At 60.4% G+C, this 22,276-nt stretch overlaps 1 protein-coding gene across 5 annotated transcripts in view; it reads left to right on the forward strand.

Annotated features, from left to right (window-relative positions):
* The window catches only part of UROC1 (urocanate hydratase 1), a 37,813-nt gene that overhangs the window by 10,258 nt on the left and 5,279 nt on the right, over positions 1–22,276 (forward strand). For all 5 annotated transcript variants that reach the window (XM_060023195.1, XM_060023196.1, XM_060023193.1 and 2 more), the window contains 17 exons: positions 2,466–2,596; positions 3,269–3,362; positions 4,164–4,223; positions 4,512–4,640; positions 4,748–4,809; positions 8,054–8,120; positions 8,203–8,346; positions 9,331–9,419; positions 11,322–11,384; positions 11,695–11,874; positions 12,709–12,806; positions 12,969–13,041; positions 14,020–14,141; positions 14,516–14,586; positions 17,227–17,325; positions 18,886–18,985; positions 21,287–21,368. In XM_060023195.1, coding sequence (XP_059879178.1) covers positions 2,466–2,596; positions 3,269–3,362; positions 4,164–4,223; positions 4,512–4,640; positions 4,748–4,809; positions 8,054–8,120; positions 8,203–8,346; positions 9,331–9,419; positions 11,322–11,384; positions 11,695–11,874; positions 12,709–12,806; positions 12,969–13,041; positions 14,020–14,141; positions 14,516–14,586; positions 17,227–17,325; positions 18,886–18,985; positions 21,287–21,368 — 1,664 coding nt within the window. The remainder of the gene's footprint in view (positions 1–2,465; positions 2,597–3,268; positions 3,363–4,163; positions 4,224–4,511; positions 4,641–4,747; positions 4,810–8,053; positions 8,121–8,202; positions 8,347–9,330; positions 9,420–11,321; positions 11,385–11,694; positions 11,875–12,708; positions 12,807–12,968; positions 13,042–14,019; positions 14,142–14,515; positions 14,587–17,226; positions 17,326–18,885; positions 18,986–21,286; positions 21,369–22,276) is intronic.

Raw genomic sequence — 22,276 nt, forward strand, 5'->3', positions numbered from 1 at the left:
GGCAGCTGTGCCTGCCTTTCCGAGCTCATTGGGAAACCGTCCCGCCTCTCCACCTGGCCTGTCCTCATGGGGCCTCCTCTGCTGAGGCTGCCCTCATCCCCCCGGGGGGCAGGTCACACGCCTGTCCGAGTTGCATTTTCTCGTCCTGACCCCGAGAACTGCCCCCATTCAGAGCTTGGGGTATTGAATCTAGGCCAGCAGAGCTGCTGCTTTTTAAATTTTTTCACTCAAGGAATAGTCACTGCAGGCCTGTTATGTAAATTCAGACACAGAAGATAAAGCTATTGAGCAAAAGTGTAACAGAAGACAACTTTGCTGAACTAGTAGAAATGTGAAATTTCAGATACAAAGACAGTTTATCGTTGAAAGAACCAAAAGAAACCCCAACGTACAATAGTCCACATGAAGACATATCCAGGCTAGTTTTCTGAATTTCAGGGAGAAAGAGAAATTCAGCAAATCCTGAGATGGAAATTGTCCACAGGGAGCAATAGCCCAGCAGCTGGGAAGGGGGCTTAGGGGGTCGGAACCAGTATTCGTTAGAAAATGAAATAAAAGAAGCTACAGTTGGGTAGGAGGTATTAGGGCCCGTGTAGTAAGGTCACGCGTCCCGTGGAGCGTGTGTGTGTGACGCGTTGCTTTTGAAACTTTTCTGTAAATGTTCAGTTTCTCTTGGCAAGCTCTGATTGGAAGCTGTACACTGATAGAAAAAACCACCCAACCTCTGCGTCGAGGTGTAACGTGGACCCCAGAGGCCCAGGCCGAGGCGACGGGCACGACCCTGAAGGGCCCAGCCCTCCTGAGCTCTGGCGCACGCCTAGCCCTGCCTGCCCTTGAAGCCGTGTCCCTGGCCTGCTGCAGCATGCCCTCCCCACGCCAGCCTCTTCCCCTCCCGCCCTGCTGCTGCGTGCAGCTCGCTCGTGCCTCCCCGGGGGTCCCGGACCAGCGGCAGTAGCTGGGATCCCGTCAGAGACCTGTGAGTCAGAGACACTGCGGGCGGGCCCAGCCCTCCGATGTACCTGACCCTCTGCGCGATTCTCAAGCCGCTGGAGTCTGAGCACCGCCTGTGGACGTATTTCTAGCCGCCTTTCGATTTTTCCAAGAGAGCAGGGATTACGTGCTTTATTCCACGTGGACCTTAGAGAGGGACTCGCTGTGCGAACCCTGTCAAGTCCCCGTCACTCCTGAGCTGAAGTTTCCCTCGTTGCCCTTCTTGCCCTCGGCTTCCTCCTGAACCACCCTCCCCCTCCTCTCTCCTCCCACCGCACGTGCCCCCAGGCCCCCAGTGACACCCTTGTCACGCGGTGCCGGACCTCAGGGCGCACGGGGCAGGCTGTCCTCCTGGCCGGGTCCCGGCTCTCTGTCTCCCGGGCTGGCCCTGCGCCCTGCCTGCCCACGTGCTGGTGTCCTCAGGGCCCAGGCCGGGGCCGTAGGCTCTTCTCCCGTCACCTCTGCCCACCCGTCTTCTCTGAGGCTCACACTGCCTCCCCCTCGGTGGATGTGTGTCGAATGAATGTGTTCACACCGGCCCCTCGTCACGCCCCCAAAGCAGTTCGTTCTCCAGGGTCAGCTGGTTGAAGGCGTGGCCTCGACGTCCGCTCCAACACAGGGTCGTCACCCCGCGCCCCCAGCCGCAGGTTCCTGCTGGGTGGTGGGAGGGGGAGCGCTGTGAAGGGTCCGCCGGGACCCTGGCCCTGCTAGAGCTCAGTGAGACTGATGGGAGGCAAGGAGCCAATGGTGAAGCGTCCGAAGACGCAGAGCCTGTGGGAGAGAAGCGTGGAGGTGCTGAGAGTCAAGACCGCACGGTCAAGGCGGGCCCCCAAGCACGGGCGCCTGGACTGGGGCTTCGAGGAGGGGGCTCCCAGGGAGGCAGCTGGCACGGGGGCTGGGGCAGCAGGAAGGGAAGGGGCCGGACAGGAGCACGAGGGCCGTCTGGAGAAGGCTGACGGGGGCAGGAGTCGCGCTGCTCTCCACGGTGTGCGATGAGAAGCCTTAGACGCTTCTTCCTGCTCTTGGGCGCCTGTCACCGGCTCCAGGCACTGCCCCGGGCCTCCCAGAGCTGTGTGCCGCCCGAGGCTACCGGCCACGCTGGGTGCTGCTCCGCACTTGCACAGAGAGCCTCCGGGCCTGGCTTGTCAGCCTGCCCTCCCCCTGAGTCTGCACCTGCCGCTGTAGCCACAGGCCTCGGGGGCAGCCCCTCTCTGGTCCTTGCCTTGGGTCAAGCAGCCTGGTCCCCCGGTGAGCAAGAAGAGGGAGGGACTCGAGGGCTGCCGAGGGAAGCAGGAAGGGCAGTCAGGGAAGGCTTCCTGCAGGAGGCATCACGGTAGGCTGGCCCGGGGTGAGAACCAGGCAGTCTCCGGACAGGGCCCTGGGTTTCTGAGTGGAACAGAGGCAAATCCAGGTGGGGAGATCTTGGAGCCCACACCCCCGCCATCCTCACCCCTCTCCCCTTCCCCCACCCCCAGCTGGCGCTGAGGAATGCCCTTCGGTACTTCCCCCCGGACACCCAGGAGCTGCTGGCCCCCGAGTTCGCCCAGGAGCTGCGACTGTATGGGCACATCTACATGTACCGCTTCTGCCCCGACATTGAAATGAAGTGAGTGCTGGGCCACAGATTCACAGGGGCCCAGAGTGGGAGGCTCCCTGGAGGGACCCTGCTGGGGGTCAGGACACAGTGAGGGGGAGGTCCAGGCTGTTCCCACTAGGAAGCCCATGGACGCGTCTGCCCTGGGCCGGGCTTGGGGCTGCTGCCAGGTCCTGGCAGGAGGATCTGCCTTCCTCACCGTCCCCAGGAGATGCTGCCCCCGCCCGGGCATCACACTCTGAGCACCATTGTCCTTGGAAATGCCGGAAGCGCAGACTGTCGGGAATGACCCCGCAAAGCGGGAGCCACCTGCCCTCGCTCCTGTCTGGGGCTGCTGGCCTGGCGCCCACTGCAGAATGGGTGCCCAGGAGCACTGATGGCCCGAAGGAAAGGACGGATGAATCGAGTCCACCTGCAGGAGGGGCCTCAGCTTTGCTTTGCAGTCTGCTTTATCCCAGTCGGAGCCTGCCCACTGGGGACGGAGGGCGGCCTGGGTGGGCGGGGCCCGGCACAAAGCAGGAGGGCGTTTGGAAGCACCTCCTGCTGGGAGTTCCAAGGCGCCTTCTGCGGGATGCCAGGGCTTGCTGTCCCCTCTGCGCCCAGCCCAGGCTGGGCCCAAGCTTTAGCAGGAAGGAAGCCTGTGCCCGCCCATCGTCAGGCCTGGCAGCTGCGCCCCCTTTGCAGGGCCTACCCAGTGGAGCAGTACCCCTGCCGGACGAGAGCGGCTGCAGCTATCATGCACATGATCATGAACAACCTGGACCCTGCCGTGGCCCAGGTAAGGGCCAGGAGACGGGGGCCAGGGACCAGCAGTGGAAACGGAATGGGAGAAGCGCATGAAATGCTCTCAGGCTTTTTATTCAGAAATAATGATAGATTTGAGGGAAATCGCGAAGACCGTGCAGAGGGGACATCATCCCCTTCTCCAGGGCGCCCCCAGCAGCTGCATCGTCGGCAACTACGGTGCAGCATCAGCACCACGACACCAGCGTCGGTACCACAGACACACGTGTAATTTTACATTTTCTGATAGCCACATGCAGACTGAAAAGAAACAGATTTAATACTGTAGTTTGTCCCAGTATATGCAAAATATTATCATTTAACATGTGACCATCAATGTAAATATTCTGTAGTGTTTTTCTCCTACTGAGTCTTTGAAACCAGGGGTGTATTTTACCCCTAGAGCTTGTCAGACGGGCTGTGGCTCAAGTGCTCAGTGGCTACGCGTGCCCTTCCCGGCGTCCTCGAGCGCCAGTCCGTACCTCTGACACCCGTATTCAAGGAAGGTTAGGCTTCGGGGGTCCCTGAGTATTTTACTGGAGGGTGAAAGGGTCCTAGGATGTGACCGCTCCAGGTGGTGGCGGAAGCTTCCTCAGACCCAGCTCTGACGCTCACCCCAGGCTGAGCACTTACCCGGTCACGGGTGGGCCACTGTCCCCGGGCCTTGCCCCTTCTGGCTCCTCCCCTGCCCCCCACTCGTCCTTCGGGGGCCATCGGCCACCTGGCCCCTGAGCCCGGCGCAGGCAGGGGCCTCCCTTCCAGGCCCCCATCTCAGACAGCATCGTGTCCTCCCCAGTTTCCCCAGGAGCTCGTGACCTACGGAGGAAACGGGCAGGTGTTCAGCAACTGGGCTCAGGTACGCTGGACTGTGTGGCCTGGCCCCGCCCTGACCCCAGGCCTTTCTTCCCCCACGTCCTCTGGCCTGGAAGCACGTTATAGACCAGGCTCAGGACTCGGGCTCTGCCTCCCCGATGCCTGAGATCCCAGCCCTGGAGGCTACTTGGGGACGTCGGAGGTCCTGAGGGAGAGCCACTGGAGGGTAGAGGGCTCCGGGCAGGACGGCTAGGGCCTGGGTGGGGGGGGGGGCTTGGGGCTGGTGCAGGGCCCCCGCTCACAGAGCCCCCGTGTTTCGCTCTCCCCGCAGTTCTGGCTGACCATGTCCTACTTGTCCCAGATGACAGAGGAGCAGACGCTGGTCATGTATAGTGGACACCCCCTGGGCCTCTTCCCCAGCAGCCCCGGGGCCCCGAGGCTGGTCATCACCAACGGGATGGTGGGTCCCAGGGCAGAAGGGAGGGCCAGGTGCCCGCACACCCGCCGAGCCATCGTCCCCAAGGGCACGGCGCTGCCCCCAGCCCTCAGCCCAGCCCTCTTGTGCAGGTCATTCCCAACTACTCCTCCAGGATGGAGTACGAGAAGCTCTTTGCCATGGGGGTTACCATGTAAGTACTGTTTCAGCTTACGTTACGGCCTTCGCCAGGCTTTATTAGGAAGCAACGCAGCAACAGTAACTACAACTTTGCAAAGCCCTCGCAGTCAAAGCTCTACAGCACGGTTTCGCATTTATGTATTTTCTGCTAGTTTTCATAGCTATGCCTACAGTTTTCATACAGGTGTGAGCAAGTGAACCTACCGTTTGAATCCTACTTTTGCAACAATTTACTATCGGTTTCAAACATACAGAAAATTGACAGGATTAATAGGGAACACCAAGATTCTGGGATTAATATGCTACTAAACTCACGTGAGCGCCTATCTGTCTGTCTACGCATCCCTATATCCACGATCATTTTTTTGATGCGTCTCAGAGTAAGCTGCAAATATTGTTGCCTGGATTTCAGTATTTGTCCATCATTTTTTTTCTTTTTTTAATGTTTATTTATTTATTTGGCTGCGTTGGGTCTTAGTTGCAGCATGTGGGACCTTTAGTTGCAGCATGCAGACTTTCTTAGTGGCAGCATGCGGGCTTCTTAGTTGCGGCATGCGTGTGGGATCTAGTTCCCTGACCAGGGATCCAACTGGGACCCCTGCATCGGGAGCATGGAGTCTTAGCCACTGGACCGCCAGGGAAGTCCCCGCAGTTTTCTTGGTCTTGAAGTGAAATTTACATGTCACGAATGCGCAAACGCACACGTCACGTGCTCCGTTCTGTGAGCTCTGAGGACACGTGTGTCTGTGCAGCCCCTGAGCACGCTGTCACATTAACGCTCCAATGGGAGGTGTTCCCCCAGACGTTGTAGAAGGAGCCACAGCGAAAAGGGAACCTCCTCCCGCCCGGACGCCCCAATTCACAGCGTCTCCTGTGTCCTGCCCGACATCCCGTGTGTGTGCGGGCGCTCGGCGGGGGTGACCCGACAGCCAGGGGCCACGCCCTCCGCACCTGGCCCCTCCTCGGGATTCCGGCTGACTTGCTGGGTTTCACCGGCAGTGCTCAGTTGCGCTGTTATTTATTCAGCTCACTTGCCACCTGGTTTGGGTTGTTCCCAGTGTTCTGGGGATGTAAGGAATGCGACAGGACAGCCCTGATCTGCACGTGCTTGTGGGTCTCTGGGAGCGGGGCGCTGGTGTCCTAACCACCCCGCTGGGCCTCAGGCTGAGAGCCTATGAATGATTGTAATCATGGTCGCCGCCACTTGTTCTAGGATTTACAGAAGCCTCCGAGCTAGGGGCCCTTATTAACCCATTTTGTGGAGGAAGAAACTGAGGCTCAGAAACCCAATTACCTTTGTCCTTCGTCATAAGTAGTTACTGTTATTATATAATAAGTTGCTGTTACTATTATTTGTTATGAGGCCTGACGACCTCTTCTGTACCAGTGGGAGCAGAGGGACGGTCGGTGTCTGGTCGGGTCCTGCGTGTGGCCATGGACCAGCCCCTGTGCTGCTGTCCTGCGGGCTCAGGAGAGAAGTTTAAAGGGGCAGAGCTGCAGAGTCAGACCTGGTCTGGCTGCCCCTGAGTGCTGACCCCAGGCGCCGCGAGCAGTTGACCAAAGAGAAGATGCAAATCACCACAGAGGTGGGAAGGGGTTGCCTGGATAAGGAATCTGAGAACCGCTGACCAGGGCAAACCTTTTCACCAGCAGGCTGACAAAAGTGGAACTGGTCCCCTCCGTGGTGGGGGTACGTGGGGGAACAGGCAGCCACAGGCTGGGGTGTCAAGGTCTGTACGGCAAGGCTGGGGTGCGGGAGGGCCACATCCAGTGACTGCGGTCAAAGCCCCAGATGGAGACAACTCTGACCCCATGATTTTACCCCCAAGAGTGAACTGCAGGAGCAGCAGCAGTGGATCAGGTGCGACGAGGGATGGAATCAGAAGGCCTCCGAATCGCTTCCCAGCCCTGCCGCGTGTCCCTGGGCCACCTGGGAGCTCGGATCCTACCTGTAAAGGCGCCATGGGTGGCGGCCACCAGGGAGCACGCCCTGCGGCGGGGTCTGATGCTTTCACCCGCCTCCCTGGTAGACGTCTATCGTATCAGCACGATTCTCTTACATCCTGTCATAGTCACACAAACACGCAAGGCACAGGTCATGACTCCCCATTTTTTGGAGGAGGAAGCAGAGGTTCTACATGGTCCAGTGCTTTGTCCCAGTTATGGGACAGGCTTGGCGTTCAGATCTGCGAGAATCAGGATCCACCCTGACCCAGAGGAGAGAAGGTCCAGAAAGTGGCTGGGGGACAGCAGCCTCGAGGGTCTCCTGACCTCAGTGGTCCTCAGGGAAGAGTAATTCTAAGGCAACAGCAAAATTTCCCATCACATTGCCAAAAACTCAACTGTTGGATAAGCGTCATAGGATGCAAACAGGAGTGCCGGTGCCCTGCTGGTGAGTCACTCTGGAGTGTGACGCTGTCTCTTAGTATTTTAAATGTTTGCACAGTGCTCTGGCACCCCGTTCCTGGATTCTACCCTGGAGGGCACGGCAGGGCCAGGGAGGTCGCTTACCGCGGCCTTGTCCTGTGGCCCAGCCGAGCCACCCGGCTGACCGACAGGGAGAGGGGACATCCTGTGCCCTCTGATGGGGTTGACTGTGGAGCCACGGAAGGTCTGCGGGTGCTGACGTGGAAAGGCCCGTACAGGCCTTGTGTGTGGGGGAAACACAGACCCAGAAACAGTGCCTACAGAACAAGGCCACTTATGTAAACAGCAATGATCGCCCACACAGCACTAACGCCGCTTGCTGGCCTCTGCCCTGCGTGCCGCACGCGAGTCTCAGGTGTCCCGACGGGTGGCAGAGCTCCCCTCCCCGGCCCCGGTGAGGGCGTCTGCACATCCCGGGACCAGAATCCCGCAGACTGTCCGGATTCGGGGTGTTGCCGGGAGGCCGCGGCCCTTTCCGCTCTGTGTTCCCCCGGCCCCGGGTCTCCTCCTGCAGGAGCGGCTCAGCTCCCCCAGGTTTGGCCACCACAGGAAGGCGTGGTGACTCGTCCTCACCTGGAGGTGCCGGGTCACGTCAGCTCTTGTCCACGTGGCTAAATGTTCCCCGGTGATTTGACTACAGTTTTTAAGAGAATGAAGCCTGTCTGTGAAAGGTCTGAGGGGGACCAGAAACGGGGGGCTGTGGCCTTTTCTATAGCTTTCTTTTGTCTCTGAAGGAGAAGGTAGTGCTGCACTTGGGGTGATGACTGCGTTTCAGGCCCTGTGAAGTGGGGCGCCAGGCACCGGCTCACCCCGCTTCCCCCTCTGGGCAGGTACGGCCAGATGACAGCGGGCAGTTACTGCTACATTGGTCCCCAGGGCATCGTCCACGGCACAGTGGTGAGAGACGGGCCACGCCCGCCCACGGGCCTGGGGGTGGACAAGCTGGCGTAGATCGTGAACCCGAGTCCTCGCCCTGCAGCTCACCGTGCTGAATGCTGGGCGGCGGTACCTGGGCGTCCAGGACCTGGCCGGGAAGGTCTTTGTCACCTCCGGGCTCGGCGGAATGAGTGGGGCTCAGGCCAAAGCCGCCGTCATCGTGGGCTGCGTCGGCGTGATTGCAGAGGTGAGCTGGCGGGAGCGCCTCCCTGCCCCCCCTCCAGAGCCCCCCACCCCCGCCTGCCCCCTCTTTTCTCGCCCTCACCCCCCAAGCCTCCCAGCCTGGGTCCCCAGGGCAGCGAACGCCCCTGCCTTCCAAGTGCCCGTCACCTGCCAGGGCCAGTGCCTGCCTACACTCTGCCGTGAAACTGCCCCCCTGAGGCCTGGCTTCCCTTGCCCTGGGGCCCTGGAGTACAGCCTGTGAATAAGTGAGCCAGGCTCCCCCATATTGGACAGAGCGGTCGGTCGGTCGGTGGGGGAGAGCCGGGGAGAGCGCAGGAACCTTCCCTCTGGCTCTGAGTTCCTCCGGCAGGAAGAGGGGCAGGGAGCGGAAGAGAAGGGGCAGCCGGGAGGAAAGCATGGGGGCACGCGCCCGTGGGATCCGCACTTGGCTGACAGTAAGCCTGTGACACGCACAGGTGTACTTGTTAGGAGCCCACCTGGCTGCAGGTGATGGAAAACCCGACGAGAGCAGCTGACACAGAGGGTTTTACTTTTCTCACATAGCCAGCAGGGCTGGCGTTGGCTCAGCAGCTCCACGTCAGGGTCAACATCTCCAGCTTCTCTTGGGCTTCCTTGTGCACACACAGTGGCTGCCCAGCCCCAGCCATCACATCTACATCCAAGGCAGGGCACAGGGGAAGTGCCAGCTGTGGCTGACTCCATTTTAGCAGGAAAATAACGCCTTAGAAACTGCTTCTTTTACTTCAGCAGTCAGTATGGGATCAAACGGGCGTTCTCATCCGCCAGGGAGGCTGGAAGCGGTGGGAGGGCAGTTGTGATTAGGTAGGATGTGGTTCATCCCCTGGGGCCGAGCATAGCGTCACCCTAAGCGAAATCCAGGTTTGCTGATGCGAGGCAGGAGGGGGAGTCAGTACTGACAGCAGCTTGTAGGGTCTGCCTGGCTCTGTTGGGAAAGGGGGTGATCTACACCCGTGCCTCGTGGTCCCAGGTGGATGGGGCGGCCCTCATGAAACGCCACAAGCAAGGCTGGCTGATGGAAGTGACCGACAGCTTGGACCGCTGCATTGAAAGACTCAGGTACAGTGTCCGGCTCGGGGGGAGACCGGGCTGGGACCTTCTAAATTTCTGCTTCTCGCTGGTCCCTTCCGCGAGCGTGGGGGAAGCCCGTGTGCATCCGTGGTGCCCATACCTGTGGTCTAACAGACTTCAGTAGTTTTCTCGGTGACCCCAGCGCTCGGCCACAGTTTTGCAAAGAGCATGTCTTGCGTTTCTCCCCATGGTGCCTCAGTGCCCAGCCCAGAGCCTGGCACACAGTAGGTGCTGCTTGGACCTGCTCAACCCCTGGGAGGTGGAGCTTCCCTCAACAGGATCCCGTCAGGTTCTGCAAGGCCCGTCCTCCTCCCCAAGGGGGCCACGGCTGGTCCTGTGGCGCTGGGCCCCTCCCCGCTGCATGCTGTCTCCTCAGCTATCTCAGTGGGGCGGGGCAGGGCTGCCCTGGGGGCCGCTGATCAGGTGCCCTTTTTGAAGCATCCTCTCAACGAATTTGCTCTGCAGAACTGAGCCCCATGTGGGGAGTTCGCCTCTGCACAGGGGGCTCCACCCGCTGCAATTAGACTCGCCCAAGGTCTCCCGGGGGCTTATGTAAAAATGTTCAAAGACACACAGAGTGTGAGAAATATTCCCATTACCAAGACTGGGTACTTTCTGGATATAGATCTTTGAAAACTGGCAGAAAACTCTCCATTAATCACAGGAGAAGTTCCAACCTCCTAGTGTGGCATGAAGGGTCTCACCTGATCTGGCCCCAATCCTGTGGGTGCACCTGGAGCACACGTGCCCACTCGCACACCCGCGCGTACACACTCGCATGCTCACACACACTTTCAAGCACTGTGACATTTCTGTCGTCTCTAAATATCCCTCTTCCATATGCCGGCTCCCTCTCGTCACACACAGTTTGGGTCCTTAATACTGCAGCCACACGCATGCACACACACACAGTCCACATCAGTGTAACAAATGCCTGAAGCAGCCGTCTGGTCCCGTTTCTGCTCCCTGAGCTGCGGAGATGCAGAGATGGGACCCTCCCATGTCTGTGAGGTTTTCATGTATTCAAATCTGTTTCCCCCAAATATGCTTTCATTTTTTGTCCTTTTATTTTTCCAAATAACGTTTGTTTATTTATTTATTATTATTTTGGCTGCATCGGCCCTTTGTTGCTGTGCGTGGGCTTTCTCTAGTTGCAGCGAGCGGGGGCTACTCTTCGTTGCGGTGCGTGGGCTTCTCATCGCAGTGGCTTTTCTCGTTGCGGAGCATGGGCTCTAGGCGCACAGGCTTTAGTAATTGTGGCTCGCAGGCTCAGTAGTTGTGGCTCGCGGGCTCGAGAGCACAGTCTCAGTAGATGTGGCTCACGGGCTCAGTAGTTGTGGCTCACGGGTTCAGTAGTTGTGGCTTGTGGGCTCTAGAGCACAGGCTCAGTAGTTGTGGTGCACGGGCTTAGCTGCTCCGCGGCATGTGGGATCTTCCTGGCCAGGGCTCGAACCCCTGTCACCCACATTGGCAGGCGGATTCTTAACCACTGTGCCACCAGGGAAGTCCTGCAAATAATGTTTAGAGCCATCTTTTGTGACATCTGCTACTTAAGGATCGCCTTGAGTGGGTTCTACAAAGATCCCTTTTAGAGTCCTCGCAGCAGCAGCCCTAATTCTACTGATCGAATTCTACACCTTGTGGGGGGAGGGGTGGTCACCTTTGCCAGCGAGTCCTCCCGAGGGCATTCAAGTCTGCTGTTCCCCTCAGGCCTGGGTCCTCAAAAGACACACCTCATGGGTCCCTGCATCTCAGGCCTACGCTCACACGTGGTGCTTTGGGTGCCTCCTGGGCCTTCTGCATCCCCACCAGCTTGGGGCCTGTGTGTTGGGGGTGGGTAGCCGTGGGCAGGTGCGGTGGGGCCATCTGTCCTGCCCTTGCCCCTTCCAGGGAAGCGAGGAAGAGGAAGGAGGCCCTCAGCCTTGGTTACCATGGCAACGTGGTGGATCTTTGGTAAGTGGACACCGGGTGAGCCCCCCCAGCCGAGGTCCCGGGCCAGGTGCTCCCGGGACACAAGGGTTCCAGTGTCAGCTTGAGGCTCTGCTCCCAACCTTCATGGCCCGGATCCTGGCCGAGCTCACAGCAGCCTTTGCCCAGCCGGGCAGCCCTCCCGCCAGGGATCTTTCCAGAGGGAAAGCAGGATGAGCCTCCATGCCTGACGACTGGGCGTGTGGGCTGGGAAACGCTGCGTGCCCCCCTGGCTGGACCCTGAGCTCGGGCCCCGGCACTGCCTGCCCTGCCCTGACCACCTGAGTCTCCCCAGGGAGCGCCTGGTCCGTGAACTGGACACGACGGGGGAGCTTTTGGTGGACCTGGGGTCAGACCAGACGTCCTGCCACAACCCGTTCAACGGTGGCTACTACCCCGTGCAGCTGGGCTTCGCAGAGGCCCAGAGCCTCATGGCCTCCGACCCTGCTGCCTTCAAAGCCCTGGTCCAGGAAAGGTGATGCAGGTCCCAGGGCTGCTCGGGGGAGGGATGGGGGTACACATGGCCTGCAGGAACTTTGGACTGGGAGGCTCTGGCCTCTGCCCAGTTCTCCTGGGGCAGCTGTGTGGCCTCGGGCAAGACCCTTAACCTCTCTGGGCCTCTGTCTCTTCCTCTGTCACACGGGGTCATGGGCTCCCTGGCCTGTGGGTATGCTGGGAACAGACTGGGGTGACATTTGCAAAACACTGGGGGCAGCTTCCAGCACGTGTGAGTGCTGAGCAGGTGCTGGTGGAGGGGAGCCTGAGGCGCTTCTGCAAGAGGCCGTTGCTTATTCAGCACTGAGTCTGGTCCCGGCGCCGGGCTGGCTGGCTGACGACCCGACCCATAGGCGCTAGCTTAGGGGCTGCCTGCAGGGTCCTGAAGGGTAGGGGGACCTGAGGAGCCGGCACGGACCGGGGCTTCCAGGAAGGAGGCGCTGGGGGGAGGAGGCAGCAAGGGGTGGAGCCAGGAAGGGTGGAGCCTGGGGGAGGAGCCAGTCAGGGGTGGAGCCAGGAGGGGTGGGGTCAGCAGGGGTGGGGCCAGGAGGGTGGAACCAGGAGGGGTGGAGCCAGTCAGGGGTGGGGTCAGCAGGGGGTGGATCCAGGAGGGGTGGGGTCAGCTGGGGTGGAGCCAGGAGGGTGGAACCAGGAGGGGTGGAGCCAGTCAGGGTGGGGTCAGAAGGGGGTGGAACCAGGAGGGGTGGGGTCAGCTGGGGGAAGAGTCAGCAGGGAGGTGGGGCTCGTGGGGTTCGGCTGCGGTTTCAGCCCCGGCGGGCGGTGCTGAGCTGACCACTGACCGCACCTCTCGCAGCCTGAGGAGGCACGTCTCGGCCATCAACAGGCTGGCCCAGGAGAACTTCTTCTTTTGGGACTATGGCAACGCCTTCCTCCTGGAGGCCCAGAGAGCAGGTGAGCGAGAAGGGAGGGGGGTTCCCTCTCTGCAGGCCTCGTGGGCGGGGCAGTGTGGCCTGCGGGTTGGCTCCACGTGTCCCTTCTGGAAGCTGGCCCTGCCAGGGCCTTGGTCTCGCTGGGCCTCGGTTTCTCCAGGTGACGCTGGGTCTCCGCGCACAGGGGCTGACGTGGGGAAGACGGGCGCCAACAGGACGGAGTTCCGCTACCCCTCGTACGTCCAGCACATTATGGGGTGAGTGATGGGCCCTTCCAGCGTCTGTCCTGGACATGCAGGTCTGAAGATCTCCTCCTCTCCCCACTGCTCAGGCCACGTGCTGAGGCCTGCACCGGGTCACGGGCTTTCCACCCCAAAATGCAGGGGGAAAGGAGCTGAAAACGAGAGACCCTGTGCAGGGCCTCAGGGAGAGAACAGGATCGGCCACGCCCGAGCCACGAGTGGGCGGCCGAGGGCCTGATCCCTGCAGCCCGTGTGCTTCCCTGGCCACGTGGGCCGGAACAAGCAGGGACCAGGGAGCGGCCGGAGGGAGAGGACAGGGTGGAGTTCGGGCCTGAGCCGCTGGGTTGGGTGGGGTGGGCAGCAGCCCCGGATCTGCACCGGAGGGGACCCCCGGGGGGCGAGAGAGGCCCGCGTCCTTCTGAGGTTCACTGTGGGAGGGGAGGGGCCAGAGTTGGGCCAGGGCCACTGGGGTGTCCCCAGGGGGCAGTGGGAAGGGAGCCCAGCAGGGGCTGGGTGGGCGCGGGAGCCCAGGGAGGCCCCTGCATTCCTCTGCCTGGAGTCCCCTCGGAAGGTCAGCCCACTTAAAGCAGATTTGGCCTTAAGTTTACTGTTTGTCCCAATATTTAGTTTCAGTTGCCTGGTTTTCAGGTTGTCTCCAACAGCAACTTAAGGAATTTCTGCTTGTCTGTGTCCCAGCTCCCTGCTTCTGCAGCCAGAGATGGTACAGCTCTGAGAGGGGAGCTGGGAAAGGACACCGAGGGGACAGAGGGGGCTGGGGGAAGTTACCGTCCAGTTCGTGGCTTGGGGGCTTCCGGCAGCCATCGTGGACACCGACGCCCACTCACTACACAGGCCCCCACGAGCCACCGCCTGGCGCACAGCCCTCACCTCCTCAGTTCTGGAGCACCTGCGGCCTCGCCGACCGTGGTGACCCCAGCCAGGGGGTGCAGCCAGCCTGGAAGCCCCCGGCTGACGAGCCTCTTGCCCTTGCAGGGACATATTCTCCCAGGGCTTTGGGCCTTTCCGCTGGGTGTGCACGTCTGGGGACCCGCGGGACCTGGCGGTCACGGATCAGCTGGCCACGTCAGTGCTGGAGGAGGTCATTGCTGGTGGAGGTGAGGCTGCTGGTTGGAGATGCTGGCGCACGGTGACCCCCAGAGGCTCCAATAGACACCTGCCTGGCGGTGCTGGGCAGCCTGGACACGTGGTCCCTGGCCTGGCCCCATGGGCACAGGGCACATCCTTGGGTGGTGCCTGTTGATGGTGTTCTGGCTCCCTGTAGCTGGCCCTGTGTCCATCTGCGCCGTTCCCCCGTGTCCAGGCCCCTCTGCGTCTCCGTGTCACAGCTGCTCCAGGCCATCTGTGGGTCCGTCTGTGGACACAGACGGGTGCCTCTGCCCTGCAGCCTTCGCGAGGAGGGTCTGTGCCGCCCCCCACCGTGGGGCAGGGGCTGCTGGTGCCTGTGACACCCTTTCCCCTCTCCCTGCAGTGAATCCGGCTGTGGAGCAGCAGTACATGGACAACATCCGCTGGATCCGGGAGGCCTCCCAGCACCGGCTGGTGAGGGCTCAGCCTGGCGGGGGCAGGGTGGGCAGCTGGACCGTGCCCGGGGTGAGGTGCTGCTTGCCACCTGGGCCAGTTAGGTGATGTCCCCACTGGCCACCTAACCCAGGGGCTGCTGGGCAGAGAAGCCCAGGACCTTTCAGAAGGGGGCCTGGGCTCCGGGGCAGCAACCAGGGTCAGGCAGGTCTTTCCTCCCCTCACTCCCCTGCTGGGCCCTGGAGCCAGGTCTCCCGGCTTCTCCGCTGTGTGACCTGGGGTGAGTGGCTTGGCCTCTCTGAGCCTCCCGTCCTGTCTGCGCGGTGGAGATGCTGGAGGCGGCGCGTGCCCCCTGGCTGTGGTGTGGGGCTTGGAGCAGGCCCTCTGACGCTCTGCGGGGCCAGGGCTGGGGGGACGGGCGTTTCCGTGACTGTGAGCGTGACCACCAATCGGGTGACTCGAGGTGGGGACTGGTTTACACGAACCCGTCAGAAGGGTGTCTCTGAGGAGCTGACTTGTGGATTCAGGTCTAAGTGGGGTTGGGGGCTAGGTGGGGGGAGTGACAGTGGGGGAAGCGGAGGGGTCAGCCAGTGCACAGGCCTGAGGAGACAGCCAACCGGATGCACCAGGGCAAAGTGAGAAATGGGCGTGTGGGTCACAGGCCTCTGACCACAGACCCTGATGGCCGGATGCCGCCACCACGTCTGGACCAGTGGGTCCTTGGCCTGGGCTTCAGCCAGGCCTCCCCCGAGCTCTGAGCCCCCTCTCCTGGGCTTCCTGGTCCAGCCCTGTCCGGCCAGGCTGCCGCCGCCTCCTGGTCCAGCGGTCACAAATGCATTTCTCCACAAAACCCTTCATGCCAGCTACCTGGAGCCTGAGATGCCCACGGCCGTCACTGTTGGACTTGAGGGCCTGGGCCTGGGAGGGTGGGGCAGGAGGTGGAGTTGGGGGGCCAGTGCAGGGAGGCCTGGAGAGGAGGGCCACGACCACCGAGAAGGGGCCGGCAGGGTTGCAGGGCTGAGGGCGTGTGGGCGGCCAGCTGGATGCCCCCCCAACCTGCGAGCAGGACCCTCTCTTTGTGTTTGAGTTAAAGTTACCTGGACATTGTGTCTTTCCCCCTTGTTTCAGGTTGCCCTCCCCCCTCCCTCCCTCCCTCCCTCCCTGGTCTCTCGTGAAAGTTGGTGATCACAGAAGGTTGTCCTTTTAACATTTTAATTGTTTCTTTTAATGTACGCTCTTGACAAAGCTGGCAGTCCTGGGTCAGTTCCTCCCATTTTCTGTTTGTGGATCCGGGAAACCTGAAAGGCTGCCGTGCTGGTTTACGGTACAATTTCTCCAAAAAGGATTTGAGGCAGCTGGCGCGAATAAGCCAAGGCCTTTGGGTGGAAAGCGGGAGGCCGAGGAAGCCCCAGGCTGACTGAGAGGCTGGCGTGCGCGGGCCTCCTGTGGACGCCGCCCCCCCCCGCCCTGCCGTGCTTCACCCCATCCCTGGGCGGCTGAGGGAAACACCTGCACCCCCTTTGCAGAGTCCAGGGTTTCTCAGTCTCGGCACTGCTGACATCTGGGGCCAGGTGAATTTGTTTCGATTGTGGTAAATATACGTGACATAAAATTTACCATTTGACCCATTTTGAAGGTACGACTCAGTGGCATTAAGCACATACGCTGCTGTGCGACCATCAGCACCGTCATCTCCAGAACTTTCTCATCTTCCCCAGCTGGAGCTCTGTCCCCGTCAGACCCTAGCTCCCTCTCCCCTCCCCTCTCCTTCTGTGTCTGGCTTATTTCCGTGAGCTTGATATCCTCAAGGTTCATCCACGTTGTCACATGTCAGGATTTCCTTCCTTTTTAAGCGGAATCGTGTTCCCTGTGTGTATGGACCACACCTTGTCTATCCATCGCCGGCCATGGACATGGGTTGCTTCCCCCTCTTGGCTACTGTGAATGATGCTGCTGTGAACATGGGCGCTACTACCTCTTCGAGCGCCTGGGGGCTGGAGATTCTTGGTCACGGGGACCATAGTCTAGCAGCGTCCCTACCCATGCCAGCAGCACCCAAATGTCCACAGTCATCCCCAGAGGTCGCCCGGCTGAGAGCCACTGCGCTGACGATGACGCTGTGCTAGCAGTGACAACGCCAGCATGAACCACAGTTCATTTTCGGGAGCCTTTGTCTCCCGCAGTGAGCGCCCCCCAGCTCCAAAGCGGCTGCGTCCTGGTGGCGGCGCGCAGGGGCTCAGCCTCCCCGGCCCGTTGCCTCGCCTGTGCAACGGGGCCTGTGATGAGCACAGCAGCGTCTTCCTCACAGACTCACTAAGGAGACTCTGGGTACCAAGCTGGAGCAAGGCAGACACGTCAGAACCGCCTCGTGGGGTGCTGAGGTTACTCTGGTGGGAAGGGTCGAGCGGGGTGACGCCCACAGGAGGTGATATCCCCGGAGACAGGCGAGTCAGGGTCCCGGAGGCCCCTGGGGCTAACCCTGCGGGGATGGGTCAGGAGGGACATCTGGGGGCCCAGACTGCACGTGGACACGCGGGCCAGGACGTGAGTGCTGGACTCTAGGGCCGCCTCCTGCCTCCCTGGAGGCGGCCGTCTGACTGCTGGTGGCCGTGGCTCCCGAGCGTCCCCCGCGTCGGTCAGCTCTCACCCTTCTCTCCGCAGGTGGTGGGCTCCCAGGCCAGGATCCTGTACTCGGACCAGAAAGGCCGTGTGGCCATCGCCGTGGCCTTCAACCAAGCCATCGCCCGTGGGAAGATCAAGGTGGGCTGTTCTGTGCTTGGGAGGGGCTCCCCTGCCTCCCCACCAGGCCAGCCCAGGCCCGGGAGGGAGGAGGCCCGTCCTCAAGCCCAGGCTCTGGCAACTCGGTCCCTGCTGTGTGACTTTGGGCAGTCAGGGGCCCTCTCTGAACCTCTTATCAGAAAAGAGGCTCCCGTAACCTGAGAACGTGGCTTTCCCACGAGTGTCTCACGTGGCTTTGTTAAATCGTCCCTTTCAAACCATGACAACCTTCCCTGCTTTTCCCCATTTCCCTCCTGGTCAGCCCCGCCCACCTCGCTCAGTGCATGCGCACTTCCTGCTGTGGTGCTACAGTGCTGGCAGGGCAGAGACAGCATCTTAGTCCTCCCTCCCTCCCTCCTTCCCCCTCCCCCTTCCCTCCTTCCCTCCCCCTCCTTCCCTCCCTCCCTCCTTCCCTCCCCCATCCCCTCCCCCTTCCCTCCCTCCTTCCCCCTCCCCCTCCCCCTTCCGTCCCCCATCCCTCCTTCCCTCCCCTCCCTCCTTCCCTCCCCTCCCTCCTTCCCTCCCCTCCCTCCTTTCCTACCCCTCCCTCCTTCCCTCCCCCCTCCCCTTCCCTCCCCTTCCCTCCCCTTCCCTCCCTCCTTCTCTCCTTCCCTCCCCCTCCTTCCCTCCCCCTCCTTCCCTCCCTCCCTCCTTCCCTCCCCCTCCCCCTTCCCTCCCCCTCCCCCTTCCCTCCTTCCCTCCCCCTTCCATCCCTTCCCCCTTCCGTCCCCCATCCCTCCTTCCCTCCCCTCCCTCCTTCCCTCCCCTCCCTCCTTTCCTACCCCTCCCTCCTTCCCCCCGACCTCCCCTCCCTCCTTCCCCATCTCTCCTTCCCTCCCCCCCCACTCCTTCCCAAGCGCCCCCTGGTGCCAGCCTTGCTGCAGCACTGCTGTGCAGAGGACAAGGTAGACAGGGTCCTGCCTGGTGCTGGTGGAGGGACACTTGGACATGCAGGCAAACGTATCAGTTCAGGGGATCTCAGTGGTACCAAGCTCTGTGAATGAGGTGACATGTGGGGCGACAGGGGTCAGGATGGCCTGCTGCCTTGCAGACGCAGAGCAGAGGCCTGAGTATCCAGAAGGTGCCGGAATACTGCACAGGTGGTTCATGGCAGAGGTGAAGAGGGGGAGCATACTTGGCCTGTTCAAGGACAGGGCAGCTCCTCGGACGCTGAAGCCGTGAAATCCCGGTACCTCTAGTGCCGTCGAAACACCAGGCTGTCCCTTACAGCCCTGTGACATCGGGGAGGTGTCCTGTCCTCTCCGGGCCTCAGTTTTCCTCTATCAAGTGGGTGTGGTGACAGTGTGGGTGGGGTTGAGGAGACTCGGACCCAGCAGCTGGAGAGCACATGGGGCTCCAGGTGGCTGGAAAGTGCGTCTCTGGGCAGCCACGGGGGCAACAGAAGCCCTGCACTTCCTCCCGCCGAAGGTCTGCTTCTCAGGGGAATCCGAAGGGCATCGGGTGTGCCCTGTCCCTTGACCTCTGCCCTGTGCTGGGCAGTGGACATGGGTAGCTGACCTCTTGTGTCTTCCCGCACTGCAGGCACCGGTGGTCCTGAGCCGAGACCACCACGACGTGAGCGGCACAGACAGCCCGTTTAGGGAGACCTCCAACATCCGTGACGGCTCTGCCTTCTGTGCGGGTGAGGAGCACAGCAAACTTAAGCTTTTCCTCTGTTGGATTGTATTTAACGATCAAGGGATTCATTCAGTCGGTTGTGGTGTTGCAAGAAAGGTGCTGGCCTCTGAGAGGCATGGCACGGGGTGACCAGCCCAGGACGGAGGGAGGGGTCCTGGGATGCGGGCTCAGTGGTAAACCAGGGCGGGTGCCAGGTGGCCCAGCTAGGTGGATGCCCGAGACCCGGGTGCCCCTGGGCCGCGTTCAGGGAGGGACTGCTGCTGCTGCAGCCGCCGCGATTGTTACTGTCGCCCCAGAGCTTCTGCGCTCCGGTCCTGGGGGGGCCTTCTGGTTCCCAGCACCTGCAGCTCCTCCCATTATGGACGGGATCCCAAGGGAAGGAGGTGGACGGTCAGGAGCACCCCCCGCATCACTTTGTTTTGAGGGATTGGGTCCACTTCGTCTAAGTTATGGAATTTATGCGTATAGAGTCGTATTCCTTCATTATCTTCTTCACGTCTGTGGGGTCCACTGTGTTCTTCCTGATGTTGGTCATTTGTGGCTTCTTTCTTTCTCTGGTTTCATGAGGTGGAAGCTGAGGTTACTGATTTTAAACCTTTTTTCTTTTCTAATAAAAGTGAATTTGAATTTCCCTCTAAACACTGCTTTAGCTGCATCCCACAAATTTTTACATAATATATTTTTATTATCATTCAGTTCAAAATATTTTAGATTTCCTTTGAGACATTCTCTTGGACCCATGAGTGATTGAGAAGTATCTTTTTAAATTTTCAAGTTTGGGGAGATTTTTCTGATGTCTTTCTGTTACTGACTTTTGATTTAATTCCACTATAGTCTGAGAGCTCACTGTGTATTCATTCTGTCCTTTTAAATTTGCTAAGGGTTGTATTGGTCCATCTTGGGGCACGTGGGAAGAAGGTGTCTCCTGCGGTTACTTGGGGGCTTGTTCTTTAAGTGTCAATGAGGTCAGTTGGTGATGCTGTTCCTGGTGTCTAGGTCCTTACTGACTTTCTGCTGACTTGTTCCATAAATTACTGACAGACGGGCCATGAAGTTCCCAACTGTGTTTGTGGATTTGTCTGTTCTCTTTTCAGTTCTCATCCACTTTGCCATGTGTTTTTTTTTTTTTTTTTTTTTTTTGTGGTACACGGGCCTCTCACTGTTGTGGCCTCTCCCGTTGCGGAGCACAGGCTCCGGACGTGCAGGCTCAGCGGCCATGGCTCACGGGCCCAGCCGCTCCGCGGCATGTGGGATCCTCCCGGCCCGGGGCACGAACCCGTGTCCCCTGCATCGGCAGGCGGACTCTCAGCCACTGCGCCACCAGGGAAGCCCTGCCACGTGTGTTTTAGAGTGGTGTTGTTAGGTGTGCCCTTGTTTAGGTTTACTGTCTCTTCTTGGAGAATTGACCTGTATCATCGTGTGATGTCCCTGTTTATCCCTGATAATACTGCTGGCTCTGAAGTTCTCTGATATTAATGTGGTTTACATTCGTGTCCTTTGGCCACGGTGACAACATACCACAAACTCAGAGGCTGGAACAGCACAAATGTGTTCCCTCGCAGTTCTGAAGGTCTAAAGTCTGAAGTCAGTTTCTCGGGGCTTAAGTTGAGGTGCAGGCAGGGCTGTGACGTCTCAGGACGCTGCAGGGGAGAATCTGCTCCCTGGCCTTTTCCAGGTCCTAGAGCTGCTCTTCTTGTATCTCATAGCCCTGCACTAGGACGAAAGTATTCCCAGGACCCCCTCCTCATCTCTGTGGGCACAGTGGGGGTTTGGAGGAAGAGCCCGCTGGAGGGTGCCGACCCCTTCTGTCCGTGTCCCCAGGGGCCTCGGTCTCAGGCACGCTGAGGCTTGTCACTCAGCGAGTCCTTAGACACGGGTGAGGCACGGGTTCCGTTTCCGTGCAGGTGCCTGCCTCCCCACAGAGTTCTGGGTAGCTGGCCGCCCCGGGACCTCGGGCCTCTGATGGGCCGAGGACAGTTGGTGATTTGCAGTTTGCCCCCCAATTTAGCGTGTTTGCTCTAAGGGTGGGACGGATGCTCTTTGTCATCTGAGCTGACACTGCCACCACATCCCTTTGAATTCCTTTGTCCTCCGTGCCTCTGGGGCGCTGTACCTGGCACCGGAGAGAAGACAGCAGGAGCGACAGTGCTCGTCGGGCACTCGTTCATTGTCCTGCTTTGCTTGGCTCTGAAAATACAAATTTCCGCTGTTCCTGCAGTTGCCCTGCCTTGTTCCCATCCGTCCCTCAGACCCTGGCCCGGCCTGGCTGCCTTCCTCGGGGGCTGACGGGGCTCTGTTTCCACAGACATGGCCGTGCAGAACTTCGTGGGAGATGCGTTCCGGGGAGCCACCTGGGTTGCCCTGCACAACGGCGGGGGTGTCGGCTGGTAAGGAGGTTTCTGGGGGCCGGTGGTGCAGCTGGGGCTCCTGTGGAAGGCTCGGGGGTCTCCTCCAGGGTCCTGGGCCTGCTTCCTGGAGCTCCCGCTACCGAGGGCTCCTCGTGTGAGCTGGAAATGGGGGCCTTGCCCAACACCCCACCTTTGGGGTCTCACCCGTCGCGCGGGACACCAAGGCCTGCCATGGACGCCGTAAATCACCCTTTCCTGTCGTTTTCATGCTGCTTTCACAGATATTTTCCAGGGAATGCTCAGCACTCTCCTGGCCCCGTCCTTTCACTCCGCCAGGGGCTGGGCTGGGAGGCGGGGACCTGGGTTCTGGGCTCCCTGGGTCCTGGCCCCTCTCTACCCAGCCAGGCCTGTTTCCAGCCCACGCCGCGAGGGAGCTAGGGCTTCTGGGAGGCTCCCTTCTGGGCGACAGATGCAGTTCCCTCGTGGGGACGTCCCTGTAATTCTGCACCCAGTTCCAACCCAAGGGGGTTTTCTGACACCAGCTGCGTGTCCTGCAGTTCCACTCAGTTCCAACACTGTCAGCACAGAGATAACGTCAGATCCCACGGCTGAGGGCTCAGTCCCACGGGGCTGTCCCCCACCCACCTGCCGACTCCAGTCACATGTGCACAGTATTACCCGTGCTTCCAACCCACCAGCTGCAGATCAGGGGTCCCTGCAGCCGCTTCCTCGGGTTCCACTGGTTTGCTAGAGCAGTTCACAGAACGCAGGGAACCCATGTAGTCACTGGATTTCCGATTTACTACAAAAGGTATCAAAGGCTGTGAATCCGTAGCCGGATGAGGACATACACGAGTTGAGGACCCAAAGGGACCCTGTGGGGCTGGGGCCGGGCACGGCAGCACACGGAAGCGTTCTGGCTCCCCAGCCTGGGCGCTCTCTGAACC

The sequence above is a fragment of the Delphinus delphis genome, chromosome 10 (genome assembly GCF_949987515.2).
Source record: "Delphinus delphis chromosome 10, mDelDel1.2, whole genome shotgun sequence".
NCBI lineage: Eukaryota > Metazoa > Chordata > Mammalia > Artiodactyla > Delphinidae > Delphinus > Delphinus delphis.